The sequence below is a fragment of the Macrobrachium rosenbergii genome, chromosome 5, assembly GCF_040412425.1.
Source record: "Macrobrachium rosenbergii isolate ZJJX-2024 chromosome 5, ASM4041242v1, whole genome shotgun sequence".
NCBI classification, from domain to species: Eukaryota; Metazoa; Arthropoda; class Malacostraca; order Decapoda; family Palaemonidae; genus Macrobrachium; species Macrobrachium rosenbergii.
Genome location: NC_089745.1, coordinates 14,068,648 through 14,084,568, shown reverse-complemented (window position 1 = coordinate 14,084,568; position 15,921 = coordinate 14,068,648). Strand labels below are relative to the sequence as shown.

At 36.1% G+C, this 15,921-nt stretch overlaps 1 protein-coding gene across 2 annotated transcripts in view; it reads right to left on the bottom strand.

The window, feature by feature from the left end:
* The window catches only part of Parg (Poly(ADP-ribose) glycohydrolase), a 36,546-nt gene that overhangs the window by 14,365 nt on the left and 6,260 nt on the right, over window positions 1-15,921 (bottom strand). For both annotated transcript variants that reach the window (XM_067103608.1, XM_067103607.1), the window contains exons 4-10: window positions 14,706-14,927; window positions 12,584-12,739; window positions 11,188-11,337; window positions 9,101-9,204; window positions 6,978-7,057; window positions 4,436-4,592; window positions 3,507-3,637 (exon numbers count right to left, since the gene is read on the bottom strand). In XM_067103608.1, coding sequence (XP_066959709.1) covers window positions 3,507-3,637; window positions 4,436-4,592; window positions 6,978-7,057; window positions 9,101-9,204; window positions 11,188-11,337; window positions 12,584-12,739; window positions 14,706-14,927 — 1,000 coding nt within the window. The remainder of the gene's footprint in view (window positions 1-3,506; window positions 3,638-4,435; window positions 4,593-6,977; window positions 7,058-9,100; window positions 9,205-11,187; window positions 11,338-12,583; window positions 12,740-14,705; window positions 14,928-15,921) is intronic.

The following is a 15,921-nucleotide window of genomic DNA, read 5'->3' as shown; positions in this document are numbered from 1 at the left end:
ACAGTATGGGGGGCGAGGAACTCGTCGACTTTCTTCAGGCATGACTGAACTCTTCTGGGTGACAAAAAAACCTGAAAACTCTGAGTTTATTGTCATCCCCAAACAGAGATTTGTCTGTGATGGAACCAGCTGGGACTTCTGAAGGTCCTCCTTGTACCTCTCCTTCAACAGCAATAGGAGCTAATTGTCTACAAAGAGGGAGATGTTTATCCCCATCAGAAGAAGCTACTTGGCGAGCGGAGCAAGGACATGGGTGAACACTTGCGGAGCAGTTGAAAGACTGAAGCATAAGGCCCGAAACTGGGAAACTTTGTTGCAAAACACAAAACATAGATATTTCCTGGATTCCGGATGTATAGGAATGTGGAAATAGGCAACTTGCATGCCTATAGTAGTCATCCAGTCGCCCAGGTGAATGGATGACATGACAGAGTGACTTGTTTCCATCTTGAATTTTGTCTTTTCAACAAAAAAATTCAAGGCGCTTACGTACAGCAGTGGCCTTCAACCCCCCTGATGCCTTGGTGACGGTTGTAAAAACCATCCGACTGGATTTCTTTGACTTCCTCGATGGCTGTCTTCTCGAGGAGGGCTGACACTTCGTTGGAGAGGGCCAAATATTTCTTGGATCCTACCGAGTAGGCGGTCAACATGATGGGCGTGTTGACTAACGAGGGCTTCTCCCTGAATGAGATGGAGTAGCCCTGTTTCAACACTGAAAAAATCCACTCCGCTCCTCTTGTGCTCCACCTCTCCCAGTCAGTAATGGAGGAGCCTGGCTCCTACTGGTGCATGGAGGAAAGGATCCTCACTTCCGAGCAACAGGCCTGGAAGAGGGCTTCTTAAAAGGTTGGGACAAGAAGGGCAGGTTTGTCCTAGGCCTAGACTGGGCTCTGGGTCTGCCACCTCGAAAGGACAGAGGCTGAAGTGGAGAATGGGTTCTGGTACTTGTCGATGAGATTCCCTGGGATGTCTAGACAAGCAAGCTAAAAGGTTCTGTGTACTGTACTTTTCTTTCGAAGTTCTGAAGAAATGCCGCTGACAGTAGACTGAGGGAAGAGGTTGCTGGTGATCGAGAGGAGAATACAACAGGGCAAACTTCTGAGAAGCCGTGACACTCTTTGTAGTAAACAAGCACCAGAGCTCTCTCTTCTTCAAAACTCCCACTGCATAGAGAGAGGCTAACTCTTGAGAGCCATCTCTGATGCCCCTATCTGTGCACGACAGGACATTAAGCCAATCTGATGCGACCTCCTCAGGGAGTGAAGAGCAATTCTTAATCTTACAAGCTAAGGGCCTCACCGACCAGTCTAAAAAGCTTAAAACTTCAAAAATCCTGAACAAGTTCTTCAAAAGGTGGTTGAGTTCTGTAGGGGAGAACATCACCTTAGCAGCGGCAAAGGCTGACCTCCCAGACGAGTCAATAAGTCCTGAGAAGTCCCCCTAGGAGGAAGCAGCCACTCCCAGTGAGGAAGCTTCTCCAGTCTTGTACGAAGAATACCTCCAGTGCACAAGCGAGAGGGAGGATAGCTGAAAGAAGACTTCCTCTGCTCTCTCTTCTCTGAGGGCCAGCTGTCCAGATCATTAAGAGCCTTCCTAGCGGAAGATGAAAGCACCATCTTCAGTAACCTGGAGGAGTCAGAAGGCTTGTCACTGATGAAAAACGTTGAAGCTGGGGAGGTCAGGGCTGTAGGCGAGAAGAATCCCGGAAAGTTCTGCAGCAAGTACATCAATAAAGCTAAATAAGCTGTCGGGGGGAGCCCTGATCCACTTCACCTTCATCCTCCAACGAAACGGGGGATAGAAGCAAATCTTGAGGGGCCTGGGCTAAAGAAGGCTCTCTTGAGCAAATTTAAGATGTCCGCCAGCTGACACTCAATGGGAGCTAGCGATGGGTCCATTGTGTCTGCAGAAGGTGTCTGAGCTGGAGTCTTGGGCGCTGAAGGGTGCTTGTGCGATGATGGGCGCTCAGGCGTAACTGGAGGAATGGGCACTAACGGGCGCTCGGGAACTACCGGACATCTGGGCATTGCTGGGAGATCGGTTGCTCTTGGGAGCTTGGGTGCTACTGGGTGCTCGTGAGACAACGAAGAGCATCTCGAAAGCAGACAAACGATTGGCCTCACGCACAGGATACACTGGAGAAAAGCATTCCAGGGAATCCCAGAAACTAAAAGAAGGCTGGTGCAGGGACTCCCTAAATTTCTTGTAAGGCACTGGAGGGGAGCGGACCGTGTCCGCCACGGGCCTTTTCAGTGGCCGTGATTCATCACTAAAGTGCCAGTGGCGCCTATTTTCAGGGCTGGAAGCCTCAGAACTCGAGGACAGCCTACTCACTTCCGTTTGGATACCTTTCCAACGGCTATCCTTTGCCGCGACCTGGGAAGTTCCAACAGGTCCAACTGAGGTGACGACTGGCCGTGGGCAGACCCTACCGACCTCCCTTGGGCCTCCGGTATGACTGCTCCCAGGTGTAGGGGAGTAAGCCAGTGACCTTTGCCTAGGAGGGTCAGTGGGACGAGCAGCCGCCAGCTCCACTAACACTTCACTAACACTAGCACTTTTTTCCACTTTGTCCATAAGGACACACACTGAAGCACCCAACTGGGTCATAGTACCCACAATTAACCCCATTTTGACATAAAAATTACCTACGAGTTTCGACTCGAGGCTGGCAAGGGGTCAGGTTCGGAACTGAGGGAGCTGGGTAAAGGAGTAGGATGAACAGTCGGAGAATTGAGAACAGGTGACACAGCTGAAGCAGGTAAAGGTAAAGCAGGAGTATCGTCATCAGCAGAACTAACTACGGTCTTGCTATCTACTGTCTGTTTTTCAGCTCTAAGGGTTGCCTTATTTCCTGCCTCTGTCTAATTTTGCTAAATGAGACCCCAAAACCTTCCATTTTCTAGCAACCCACCCTGAACATTCGTCACATGCTTGGTCAACTAAACACTCTTGTCCCCTACATTCTACACACATACAGTGAGAGTCATATTTCTCTTTAGTGAGCCTAGTATTGCAGCCTTTGCTGCAATAGCGTAGGCTAGCAGCACTAGAGTCGGACATCCTAGACTAAGTCTGAGAAGTAAACAATCAAGTTATAATGTGAGTCAAATTGAAGAAAAAAAAGAAAAGAAGTCCTAAATTGAAAATTAAGTCTCGCTAAGAAAGAACCTAACATAAATACAAAAGCTGTAGGCTACCAGTATTTCACCCAAAGAAGAATCTCAAAAGGAAAAGCGAAGAAAGCCGAAATTTAAGCTGACTGCTCATAACTGAACCACTGTCGGAGCCAGCAGAAAAACAACTGAATCATGCTGTTGAAGTCGCTCCTCTCGTACCCCGAAAGTAGGCAGGGACTAGTCACCTACACCAAAACTAGCGCTATCACGAACTTCAAAATTTTTAAGCTGCTGGTGAGTGAAACTATAAGCAATGTAATTACTTGGTAAGTTACATATTAAAAATTAAGGGCTTAAGTTTAAATAAAAATACCATTTGCTAACCTGTGATAATAAGGGCTTCTGTCTTGTCTAAGAATTGTGTGAAGAGGCGTGACACTATTAATTCTGGTGACAGAACAAAACGTATCTCTTCTTGTACACATCCAAGACCAAGAACACCTCCTCCAATAAACCTGAAAAATAGAAAAAAAAATGGTTATGAAGTCACTATGACCACAAAATGTAAGTGTCAAGGCTCTCTAAGGCAATGGTTTGCCTATGCTACAAACTTAGTTCAATCCCCCTCTTTGATTGTGTACTCACAGGTAATACAGGCAGTCCTCGGTGGGGTTCCGTTTCTGAGGGTGTGATGATAACCGAAAATTGCCGCTAACTGAAAATCAGCGATTTCGGGGGGTTATCGGCGCCAAAAAGCACTGATTTTCGGTTATCGGGGGCTCTGTTAGGTGTATACCGGTGCTAATACCCAATTATCGGCACCGATAAGCGGAAATCGGCGATTTTCTGCGCCGAAAATTGCCGATTTTCGTCGCTAGACAAGCCCCATAAAACCGAATCGCTGTTAACTGAGCCTGCCGTTAACCGGGGACTGCCTGTACAATAAATCATAATCAATTATCGACTCACTAATTACTTGATCAACCTAAAGTAATATGTCTAATGACTGCTTAGATACTTGGAAAAATGTGGATAAAGATTATGACAAAGCTGGCTACTTGAGCCATACAAAATGATGTTATACTTTAATCTCTACTTCATAAAAATGCTACAAGCCTAATAAATTCTAATGCAGAAATACTGAAATACTGAAGATATTAGAATCTGTGAGTCTGTAAACAATAAACCAGATTGAATGACCAGTAAACTTTATTTCTGTTTTTTAACAGGGTGACATTAAATTTTTGCTTTATTGAAGAAACAACCAAGATATCTTGAATTCTTTGAAAAAGTAATGAAAAATACATTCTCACTTGTTAGCAAAATCAACTTGCAGAAGTCCTTCCTTTTCCTCTATTAGACCACTAGAATCCAAGTGAAGATCAGGAAGATGATGTGATGAGCTTTCCCAAGAGGGTAACTCACTAACACTGATGTACTGCCTTGTAAAAGTCACCAATCCTTCTGGTCCTGTGGAGGCATTTTACAATAATATGCTTCTGGTATATGGAAAAAATCAAGATCTATTCCCAAATACCTTTGGACAGTAAGACATAACATAGAAATGGTAACAAAAAGCTCTGAGATGTGATTACTTTTAACATTCTAATCAGTATAAATATCCTGTTTCCAATTCCAATCTTACAACTGGATGATACACATTTTGTAAGCTCCTCTTTCTTTGGAATTAAGTTCCTAGTTTACGCTTCTTGTTACAGTTAAGTAGGTGGATTCCCATTTATAAGTGCATGTATAAATATGAGATTTGTGCGAATTGAAATAAGACTTTCAGCAGCTCACTTGTCTGCCTGAATGCAGAACTTCTGACTTAAATTCTAACTTTTTTTTTTTTTGCATATTTATATCCCCATACATTTTCATCATAGATGAAGCAATTTACATCTTTCAATTAAAATCTTTAATTAATGATAGATTTCTGTGACATTTCCATCAAAGAGCCACTTGGCACTGTACAAGTAACAAATAAGCTGTGTAACTGAAGTCTTCAATAGGTAATTAGCCTATTATTAGCGTATTATATTTATTTCTGAAAATTAAAAACAGTAAAATTATATACAGAATGATGTGCTGAAGTCAGCCAAGAACAAATTTCTTTCCAGTGATTACTATTATTTATTCCACTTATTGCATAAAAAAATTAAGATAAAAATAGGAAAAATAATTTTGTGATTTTCCATTTTAGACTGATTCAATAATAATTTTATTTGAATAGTTCCTACTTCTATGGGAAACATCACCGCAATCTCAAGGATGAATTTACATAATGTCACTTTTCATCGTTGGAATAGCAATGGTTTAATTCACAACAACTATTAAGATCATTACAAATAAAACTTTTTTTCAGACTAAAATATACTATTTCTTGGATGGCTATGTCACTTCACTGATTACAGCAATAATATAAATTTTCATAATAAAATTTCTTATTTGGATACTTACCTACTGTTAAATTGACTTCTATCTCCTGTGCCAACAGGTGAGTCAGCAAGGAGAATTCTGCTAATTTAACAGTAGGTAAGGTTCATCCCAAATAACGTCAATTTTCATAATAAAATTTCTTATTTGGATACTTACCTACTGTTAAATTGACAGAATTCTCCTTGTTGACTTGCCTAACGGCGCAGGATATAAGTCAGTTTAACAGTAGGTAAGGTTCATCCCAAATAAGTAAGTTTCTGTCAATATGGTTGTGTACATACAAGCATGCAAAAGTAAGTGGGGCATGGTGTGGCAAAAATCTGAACTAACAGCTTAAGAAGCAAGTTTCAATGGTTGGAGGTTTTGTGTTAATGAAAACCATTTAAATGGGACTACTGCATTACAGTAGCCCCAAGCAAACTTCTTTATTGGAGCCTTATAATTGTTTGTGTGTAAACCTTTGTGTTTCTGAGGTATATAACCATTTGAAACGAGGATGAGTGTTTACACAATTGCAAACCTTTTTTTTTGTCAAACCCACCATCCTTCAGACATCAGCCACTGCACTGAAATTTACCCATGGAATTTAGTCATTACTGGTCATTAGTTAGTGCTACTGTATATAACAGTGAGCCTTGCTATTTTCTTTTACTTTCATCTGTTCCATTTAGGTTCTTCTTTCCTAGTTATCAGCAACTTTTACTGCTATTCTTGCTTTTTTTAATAGCCACTCTTGAACAAATACTGTGGAATAACTCCAGTGACTGTAGAAATGTAATTTACTGGTCTGGTTAAACTACTTTATATGGTAGTTTAACCAGACCAGTAAATTACATTTCGCACTCACTGGTTTATTCCACAGCATTTGTTCAAGAGTAACTATTAAAAAGCAAGAATAGCAGTAAAAGTAGCGATAAAAGGAAAGAAGAACCTATATGAATAGATGAAAGTAAAAGAAAAATAAAGGCTCACTCAAATATAGTAAGATAAACTGAATGAAGCCAAAATGACTAAATTCCATGATGCAAATTCAATAATGGTGATGTCTGAAGGATGATGGAGTTTGGCAAAAAAAAAAAGAAAAGGTTTGCAACTGTGTAAACACTTATCCCAATGGTTTCAAAAATGGTTTATATACCTCAGAAACAAAGGTTTACACAAACAATATGAAACTCCAGTAAGTTGCTTGAATTTTGTTTTATTGTTGTTCATTCAAGTACTATATAAAAATGTTATCTCTCCCAAAGCTAACACAGCATAAATTCACATCAACGTGATTAACCTTCAGCATACACAATAGTAACATGCAAAGATCTAAACATGTAAAATCATCACATGAAATACAACAGGCACTGTTCAACAAGAATAATTTTAGCATGAAGTTGGTACGAATGGATGTGCAATATAAAAACTTACTCTTTTTTGTTACTCTACGGAAGTAGTTGATGAGGCATTTCAGTTTCTCTAATGATCGCTTCTCCTTATGTGAAAATAGTCTGAAAATAAAAGTTTCATTCATTACAAAAAAAATTCATTAAAAAAATATAAATCTGCTATTTTCTTTCAAGCGAGAACAGAAAAATATTTATATGCCCACATTTATGATTGGAGTGTCCTCAAACACTACACTTTTTGTCTAAGGGAGAGAAGAAACTGGTTAAAAAAAAACTGGCACATTAACCACATGGGCTCTCAGGAACCCAACGATCACCTGCCTCATATAGATGACTGAATCATTGTCCAGAGATCCATTTCTGATGTATGGAACAGAAAAATGGGGCATGAAGGCCAGACCTGAAGCATAGGAATCCAGAAATGCATCGACTGAGGGGCTCAGAAAATAGTGGTTGAGCAACTGAGCAATCTCTTCTGAGTGAACAACCACCACTGATCAATGAAAAATTATAGCAAGTACAATTGCAAGTAAGCTGGGACAAGCATTGTTGACCTCAACATAATGGGCAGAGGAATCAAGGGTTCTTAATCTAGGGAGGACAAAACACTCGAAAAGGCTGCTCAGGCAGACCGTAACAAGGATACTGAAGCATGGTAAATAAAAATACGACAAAACAGTGCAATAAACTAACAGTGCTAGGGTCATATACAAATTTATTGGTAAAGTAATTGAAACACAAAACCATAACACTTACAAAAAAAAAATGAATTCACATTATATTAAATATAAATTTCATGACAAAATAACAGAGAACTGAAGGACAGGTTACTGTGAAGCTGAAAACATCAAAGAAAACTATGCAATAACAATGGAAAAGAACTGCCCCGGTCTGAGGGGAAAGGGGAAACTCATAAACTAAAACTAATTTATAAAAATTAACAAAAACAAGTGGGTGCAATTGTAATTCTGTTGCATGGGAGTAAGGCATCATATGATTAATGAGGCTGTAGTGAACAAATGACAGATGAAATACCAAACATACTGAAAATAGGCTGTTTTCACCTACAATGTGTAGCTTTCATATAGAAAAGTTAAAATATGTATACAGTGAAATAGCTTTGCCCCCAACAAGAATACACAACTTTTAAGTCTACATTACAGTAAATCAAGTTGTACACTTAAATTAATAAGGCTGCCAAACTACCAATGGTCACATGAATCCTAACTAACTTTCACTGGTTACATTGTAAGTCTCATTTGAAAACAAAAAATACTGTACTGTAGATGTTTTGACATAAATCACAATACACAATTTGAAACCAAAATATTCAGAAGACCCCTACTTGAAGGAACATGGATAAATATGCAACACAAACACTGAAAAGCAGACTTGACCACATGGATCCTGATTGTACAACTCAAAAGACGTAAAAACTTGGTAATCCAAGAACAGAAAACCTTGTCTATTCAACAGTTATGACATAGATAAACTAGTTATTAAAAGAAAATAAATAAAACTGCAAATAAAGGGGGCTGGCCTGATGGACCAAATGAAGGCCTCCAAAAATAAACAAGGATCATGATGATGATGAAATATCTGCAAGAGTTTAGGTTAGATCTCAAACTTAAAAATGTGATGGAAAACAGTGACACTAAGCATTAATACTACTGCATATGGTAACAGTACTATGTCTGGTGTTTATCTTTTGTCACTAACAGTTTCAATGAATTAAACAGACTGTCCAATAGTACTGTAAATAGTTTTCAGAGAAGTACAGCCAAATATTTAATGGCATTTGGCTAATACCTTTGTTTCCCAGCCTTTTGTTAATTCATTTCTGATGCACATACTGACACAGAGAAAGATGTACAATAACAAAACAAAAACAAAGAAATGCATAATTTGAGCTCACTTTACTACTGTAATTGTACTGCAAAAGCAATGATAAATTCAAGTACAAGCCTCCCAATTTCACAGAAACACAGCAATACAGAAAAAATCTATTTCAAAGCCATAAACTGATTTTCTTTTTCCTTACAATTAAACAATTTACTAACATGATCATGCATATTACAAAAGATGCTCCCTACATTACAAAAGGATGTTTACGATAAAGTAAAAACATAACAGCCATTAACGTACCTATTAAAGTTAATATCTGGATAGCTAGCATACTCAGTATCTCCTCCTTTGGCGTTCCTCCGTGGAAAAGTGCAAAAGAATGCATTTGCAAGAAGGGATGCAATCTATAAACAAAAGAAAAACTCTTAATAATTTCAGTTCATAATAACTTTTTTAAAATTTAAACTTAATTCTCCTTGTATACTCACTTACCTTGAAAAGTTTATTTATTATCATGCAGTACATATTCACTCATTTTTCTCAGTTAAAATGTGAAAACTAACTGTACAAGCAATGGAACCACCAGAATGTTTGACAAAAATGGAGGAAAAAGATTATGGCCTATTCCTGCTTGATTAATGTACTGTATTATTATATAGAAGTAGTTTAACCCTCAGAGTCAAGGCTAAAATATATATTAAGCACACTCCTAAACCAGGCTAAATTTAAGGATGGTCAATTTAAAAAAAAAAATAAATGGAAAGAGGAAGATATGCATATGCACAAGGCTTAAGAAAAAAATTCTAAAAAAATTTCTGTACCTTCTAAGGGAAGTTGAAAGTAAATATTTCCAACCCTGTGCAGAGCCTCTTTACCAAGACAATCATAATAAATATGCTAATTTTACCAAGTTATAAATGTTTTTCTATGATTTTTTTTTTATTTCACTTTGTAAAATTACAATTACAGCTCACACAATATCATAACAGATAAGAACTAAAATTATAAACAAATTCTGAGTGTGTTTATTGTAAAATATTTATGAGACATCCAGGGATGGGGAGCTGCAGTACATTCCCCCCCATTAAATCTCACGGCAAACTGATCTCTCTCTCCTGTACTGACTCTATTAGAGTTGCTGTAAAGGTTGACATGAGTTACTTATGGACCATGGAAGTGATCTGAACACTTTTCCTGCAAAATTTGTTCAAACTGTATGGCACAAAATTCAAGTACAAGTCTCCTAATTTCACAGAAACCCAGAATTTACCCTACAGCTATAAATAGTTGTTACTTGACGAGGCCCACTCCCAAGGGGTTAAGTAGAACCCATCATTAACAAGATTTGTTCTCAGAAAAAAAAAGATGAAAATTGGAGTAAGACCAAGTTCAAGAAGTCGAACAGCTACGTGGGAAAATTATCAAAGAACACAAAAGCATGAACTACATAAACAGATTTAAATGTAGGAAGGTTGCACAAATCAGACAAAACATTAAGAGTGAACCTTTTTTTTATGTAAGCTTCTTAACAGATAATTAAATAAGGAACGTCATTAAATCAATTTTAATAAGTGAAGACTAACATCCACTGCAAAGGTTATATTGTCTTGGATAAAACTTTAAAACATCTGATAGCTAATGGTAGTATCTAAATTATTTACGACAAGTACTGTACTAAACTTAACATGCATGCTGGATTCCAGGAAGACAAACCTCAGTTCTAAGTACTGTACTGTAATTATATGGCTTGCATTGGTGAGTATCTAAAATGACTATTTACACCACTGTCCTGAATAGTCTCAGATGCAGAGCACCCTTCATAAGCCAACTTTTTATTATATTTGTTCACCAACAGCACTATTTTTTGTATAAGATGCATACTAACAATTCACAAAGGAAGTATGAAGCGTACTGAATTCTGGTGTATGACATAAATTACAATTATTAATGGAATTTGCTGTATAAATTTACTGATTTACTATTACTTATTTACCCTAAAATGGGCTAATATTGAATGTATATTTGGTAAAATACGTACTTTTTCATGATGCCATTCTTAAAGGCTTTAGATTAGTGACCTCAAAACTAAAATACTTTATTTATGAAATAGTTATGTTCAACAACAAACTCATGTCAATTACAGCTATGGTTCACAGTTACTTAGTCACAGAAAGTTTAACCATGAGATTTACCAATCAGTCCTAGCAAATTTATTGCGCATAACCCTGGTAATCAAAACACAATTCCAGGAATCTAATTCCTGTAACTAAATAAATAATTTCCATACATACTATGAAATAAGAGGCAAAAAAGGAAGATACTATACATAACTTCTAAACAACACAAAAATCATCCTTTCCCATTTCCTGGAATCCTATATAACTGACCTGAATCTGAGAAAGCGTAATAGACTGCGTAGAATGACGGGTAAGTAGGGGAGGAGGTTGCGTAACAAGATTGGGTAGATCCAATGCTAAATCAGCTATTGCTGGTAAAGTGTGATGGAAAAAGTAAGCACGTTCTTCATCTTCAAATTCCTGAAAAAGAGAAATGGTATTAACAACAATAGACATGTTACAATGATAAATACAACTTTCCACACTAATGTATACAAATATTTTACAAGTTGACCATTAATCAGGAAAAGTTTTCAGGTGAGGTATTAGACTATCCATGTAAATCATGTTAGAATCCACTACAAAACAAAATTTTAGTCCTACATTCCAAAATGTAATTACAGTATGAACACTTACAAAATAGTTGCCTATATATATTATTAAAATAAAAATAGTCTGGGTTGTTCACAGTCCTTTGGAGTAATTTTTGCAGACTAAGGGCACAGTTTAGTGGACGCTGCAGCTTGGTGCCATCAACTAGCATCAGATGAGAGTAGTTATATATCACAAGCATAAAATAAGAGTGAAACTGAAACTTTTAAGTATGGAGTCTATAGACTGTGTATTGATATTGTACTTTAGTAACTTAAAAAATCTAAGAGGAATCCACATAAGAAAAGGAGTACTTGCACTGCGCTGTAGTGATTCTCTCTCTCTCTCCATCATATAGTTTATTTTTTAAAAAAGCACACACACATTAAATAACAAAAAGGTTATGTAAAAAAGAATACAGTCCCTGACAAAGTGTTTTTCATATTGATATCGTACAATAATTGCAACAATAATGTGATACTGACAAAATGGCTAGGCTAATTTGAGAAATTTAGCATTAATATCTTTATTTACTTTCACTACTATAAAGCAAAAATATACAGTATCGCCTAAATGCAGTGCATTATACGTTAAGACTCATTTTGTGTTCATATTTCATCAATTAAAAATCTGTCATGAGATCATATTAGTTAGGAAACAATGTTTATGAGAAAAATATGTCCTAAAATTCAAACACCGACACACTGACCTATCAGATTTTAAATAGCATCTGAATTAATCATGAAATAAAAATATGAATCAAGATTTTGACAAAACAATTCTGTCAATTTCACTTTTTCAAACAGAATACATTTAATCAAGTCTTTATGATGGTTAGTTGATTACATGTTTTACCAGAAGTATGGTACAGTATATGTGCTGTATGAGACAGATTAGCAAGAAGCACAAAATAATATTGATTTTAACATAAATGCATGAGTTGAGTTTGTTTTACGAGTTTTTTTAACAACAACAGAAAGACTATCTTTTCAATGCAAAACAAGCTTTTATACAAAACCTTTAAATCATAATTAGCATTATTCTATGAAAAATGGATATGATTCTCAGCTCATACCTCATCTAAAAGTTCATGAAGCCCTTTGAAATTCCACTTCTCTGCATATCTGGTATTGTATTCTAAAATTGTTCTCTGTAGGTCATTAACACATTTCATCTCCCTCCTAAGTACTTTACTTATAACAGACCATCTCACAACCAAAGACTCGTTTCCCTGAAAGTAAACAATTAAAAAAATTAATTCATTCTTTTTTCAATTTTCCTGGTAATCTTTTCTCTATCTCCCAGACACAGCAAAGAAAATTCATGCTGAACAATATGAACAATTGGAAATCAGAATAACTCACTAATAAATTCACACTACAGTAGCATCACACTTATTTGCATAAAGCAAGTATTACCACAAAATAAGTAATCATTAACAGGAAGCTACAATGCATGAAGAATGTAATGCATTACGACTCTATCCTTCATTTTAAATGTGATAATAACAACAATACCAAACACAACTACTGTACTGAGCTATACAGCAAATTATCACACTACTTTAAGGCTAGCCCAGTCTAGAGATACACAGCCTATAAGGTACAAAACAAACAAAATCATAATTATATGACTATATCAGCTGATCAGATTTACAAAGAACAACCCTGCTTGCTTTCTGATACTTTTCATACACTGTTGCATCTTCATTTCATTAACACACTGTATTACAATTTTGTATTTTATACACTATATTCCACTGAAAATTCACAGATTTTTTTCGCCCATCCTCATCCTCACAGTGAATAAATAACAATGGTCTTCCCTGCAGATATTTCATTAAAAATTCTGGTAAAATATTTTTTCTCCAATTTCCTTATACAGTATTTCATTCTGTCTAAATCATTCTATCAGTTATAAGGGACATTGGTCACAGAATACTGAAATAGAAATGGTAGAAGATTTGGCTTTTTTCTATACTGTATAAAAATTTGATGAAATCTGACTGATAATTCTTGTAATTTTTTCCTCCAATTCTTAATAATGCATTGTGACTAAATCTTCATATTCATACTGCAAAAATAATTCTAATCTACTTTTCCTGAAACTGAAATGCTGAAAAACTTAATTTTTTTCTAGCTGTAAAATTTTGTCCACAATTTCGTTAATTTCATTTTCCGACTAAATTTCCGTTCTGACAGAGCATGAATGATTATCTTCCTTTCTCGTTCACAGAATATTAAAATGAAAACTAAAAAATTGGACCTCTTTTCAATACATGGACCTATGGAAGTTTTGGCCAAAATTTCTTATAAGTTTTTTCTACAAGATTCTTATATTTCATTCTCTTACTTAATGTTTACTCTCACTGTACGTAACTAATGTTCATCTTCCTTTCTGGGTCATAGAATACTGAAATTAAAATACTGGAAAATTTGACTTTTTATATATGCAGACCTGTGGAAATGCCTGAAAATTGTTGTAAATTTTTTCTACACTTGTCCTTATCTTTCATTCTGTGACTAAATCTTCATCCTCATAGTTATAAATAATGCTAATCTTCCTTTCTGGATCATAGAGTACTGAAATAATAATGTTAAAAAATCTGACATTTTTTTTCTATAACTTTTTTCATTCTGTGACTAAATCTTCATCCTCTATTCTTTTTTTGGTCATACACTACTGAAACTGTGGACCTGCACAAATTTAACTGAAAATTCTTTTAAAATATTTTTTTCCACTTTCCTTGTTTCCATTCTGTGACTAACCTTCATCCTCTCTAAACATAAATGATGCTGCTCGTCCTTTCCATTTATGCTACTTCATTCTTGGGTACTATTTTTCAGACTAATTGCTTCTCTCCCCTTCTCACTGTAGTTACAAACTTACTGATTAATACCTCTTACAATAGCAGTTTTAATGAATAAAAAGCACACATAAATTGTATATATTTCCTATAAATCCCTAAGATGTTGGACTATTTCTTTCTCACATTTGAAATGCTTCCTTTAGTTTCTCATAAAACTATTCCACTCTGTAATATAGACAGATTATTGGGATACAAAGTGAATAAGTGATTTTAACCTTTTATAAAAACTCAATGGTCAACAATCAGCAATATCATCTAGCATCGACATTCCGGCATCAAAGTGGTTCCAACTATGGAACACCAAAAGATGAAGGGTTAAAATACTTACAGATGAGATTGGATAAAGACTCTTTGGAGAACAGGGCATACGGACATGATGTTGGTCCCAAATATCTGAATAAGATGAGGGATGAGGCTCAGGAGGTCCAGTGTCTGGTAGAGGTAATTTAACCATTACAGTGTGGTCTGAAGCAGGATGCACGGTAGGAACATGACGGCCACAGTTATTCAGGACTTGTAAAGATGACAGAGCACAACCTCTCCATGATACCTGAAGGGAAACACTGGAATTAAACTAAAATACCAATAAAATATGTAATGTCAATCACAATAACTCGTTCCACTTAAAATCAACTAATAATTACGTATAGTGCTGAAGTATCCTAAATCATAAAACAATGAATTTCTGAACAAGGCTAGCAAACTAAATTTAATTAACTCTTAATGGACAGGAATCCTCATATGAGTATCTATAATAGGTTTTGGATGATGGATGGGAATCCTCATATACGCAATCATATTCTGTACCATACTGTTTGAATGAATTTAGTGGGAAAGATGTTCATAGCACTTCAATGGTCCATAAATGACTTATGGCAACTATCAGCTTGGCATGGGAGAGACATCATTCAGTATGCCTTGAGATTTCAGAGGGGAATGTTCTGTATCTCTGCAGCTCCAGGACGTCTTTTTATTTATTTGCTCAAAAATATACCAGGGATTGTTGTTGGTTTTAGTTCTTATCTTTTATGATAACATGTCATCTATAATTGTAATTTTGCAAAGAAAAGTGGAAAGCAAAATTAGGAAAAAACATGAATACCTCACAAAAAGTTACTGCATCTCCCCATCTTGGTAAATCTTGTAAATATTTTACAACAAATATACAGTACTCAGAATTTGTTACTGATTTTAGTTCTTATCTGTTATGATATTGTGTGAGCTGTAACTATAATTTTACAAAAATAAAATAAATTATTAGAAAAACCATGCATAACTTGGTAAAATTAACATATTTTTATGAGTGTCTTGTAAAAGAGGCCCCACACATTGTTGTAAATAGCCACTTTCAACTTCCCGTGGAAGATAGAGAAAAATTTTTAGAATTTTTTTCTTACACCATGTGCATTTGATGTTTTTTCTTAAACTGGCCAACCTTAAAGTTAGCCCGGTCTGGGGGTGTGCTTGATATATATTTAGCCCATCCCTTAAGGGTTAATGAATATACAGTATTAGGATTAGAATAAATACTCTCATTATTCAGA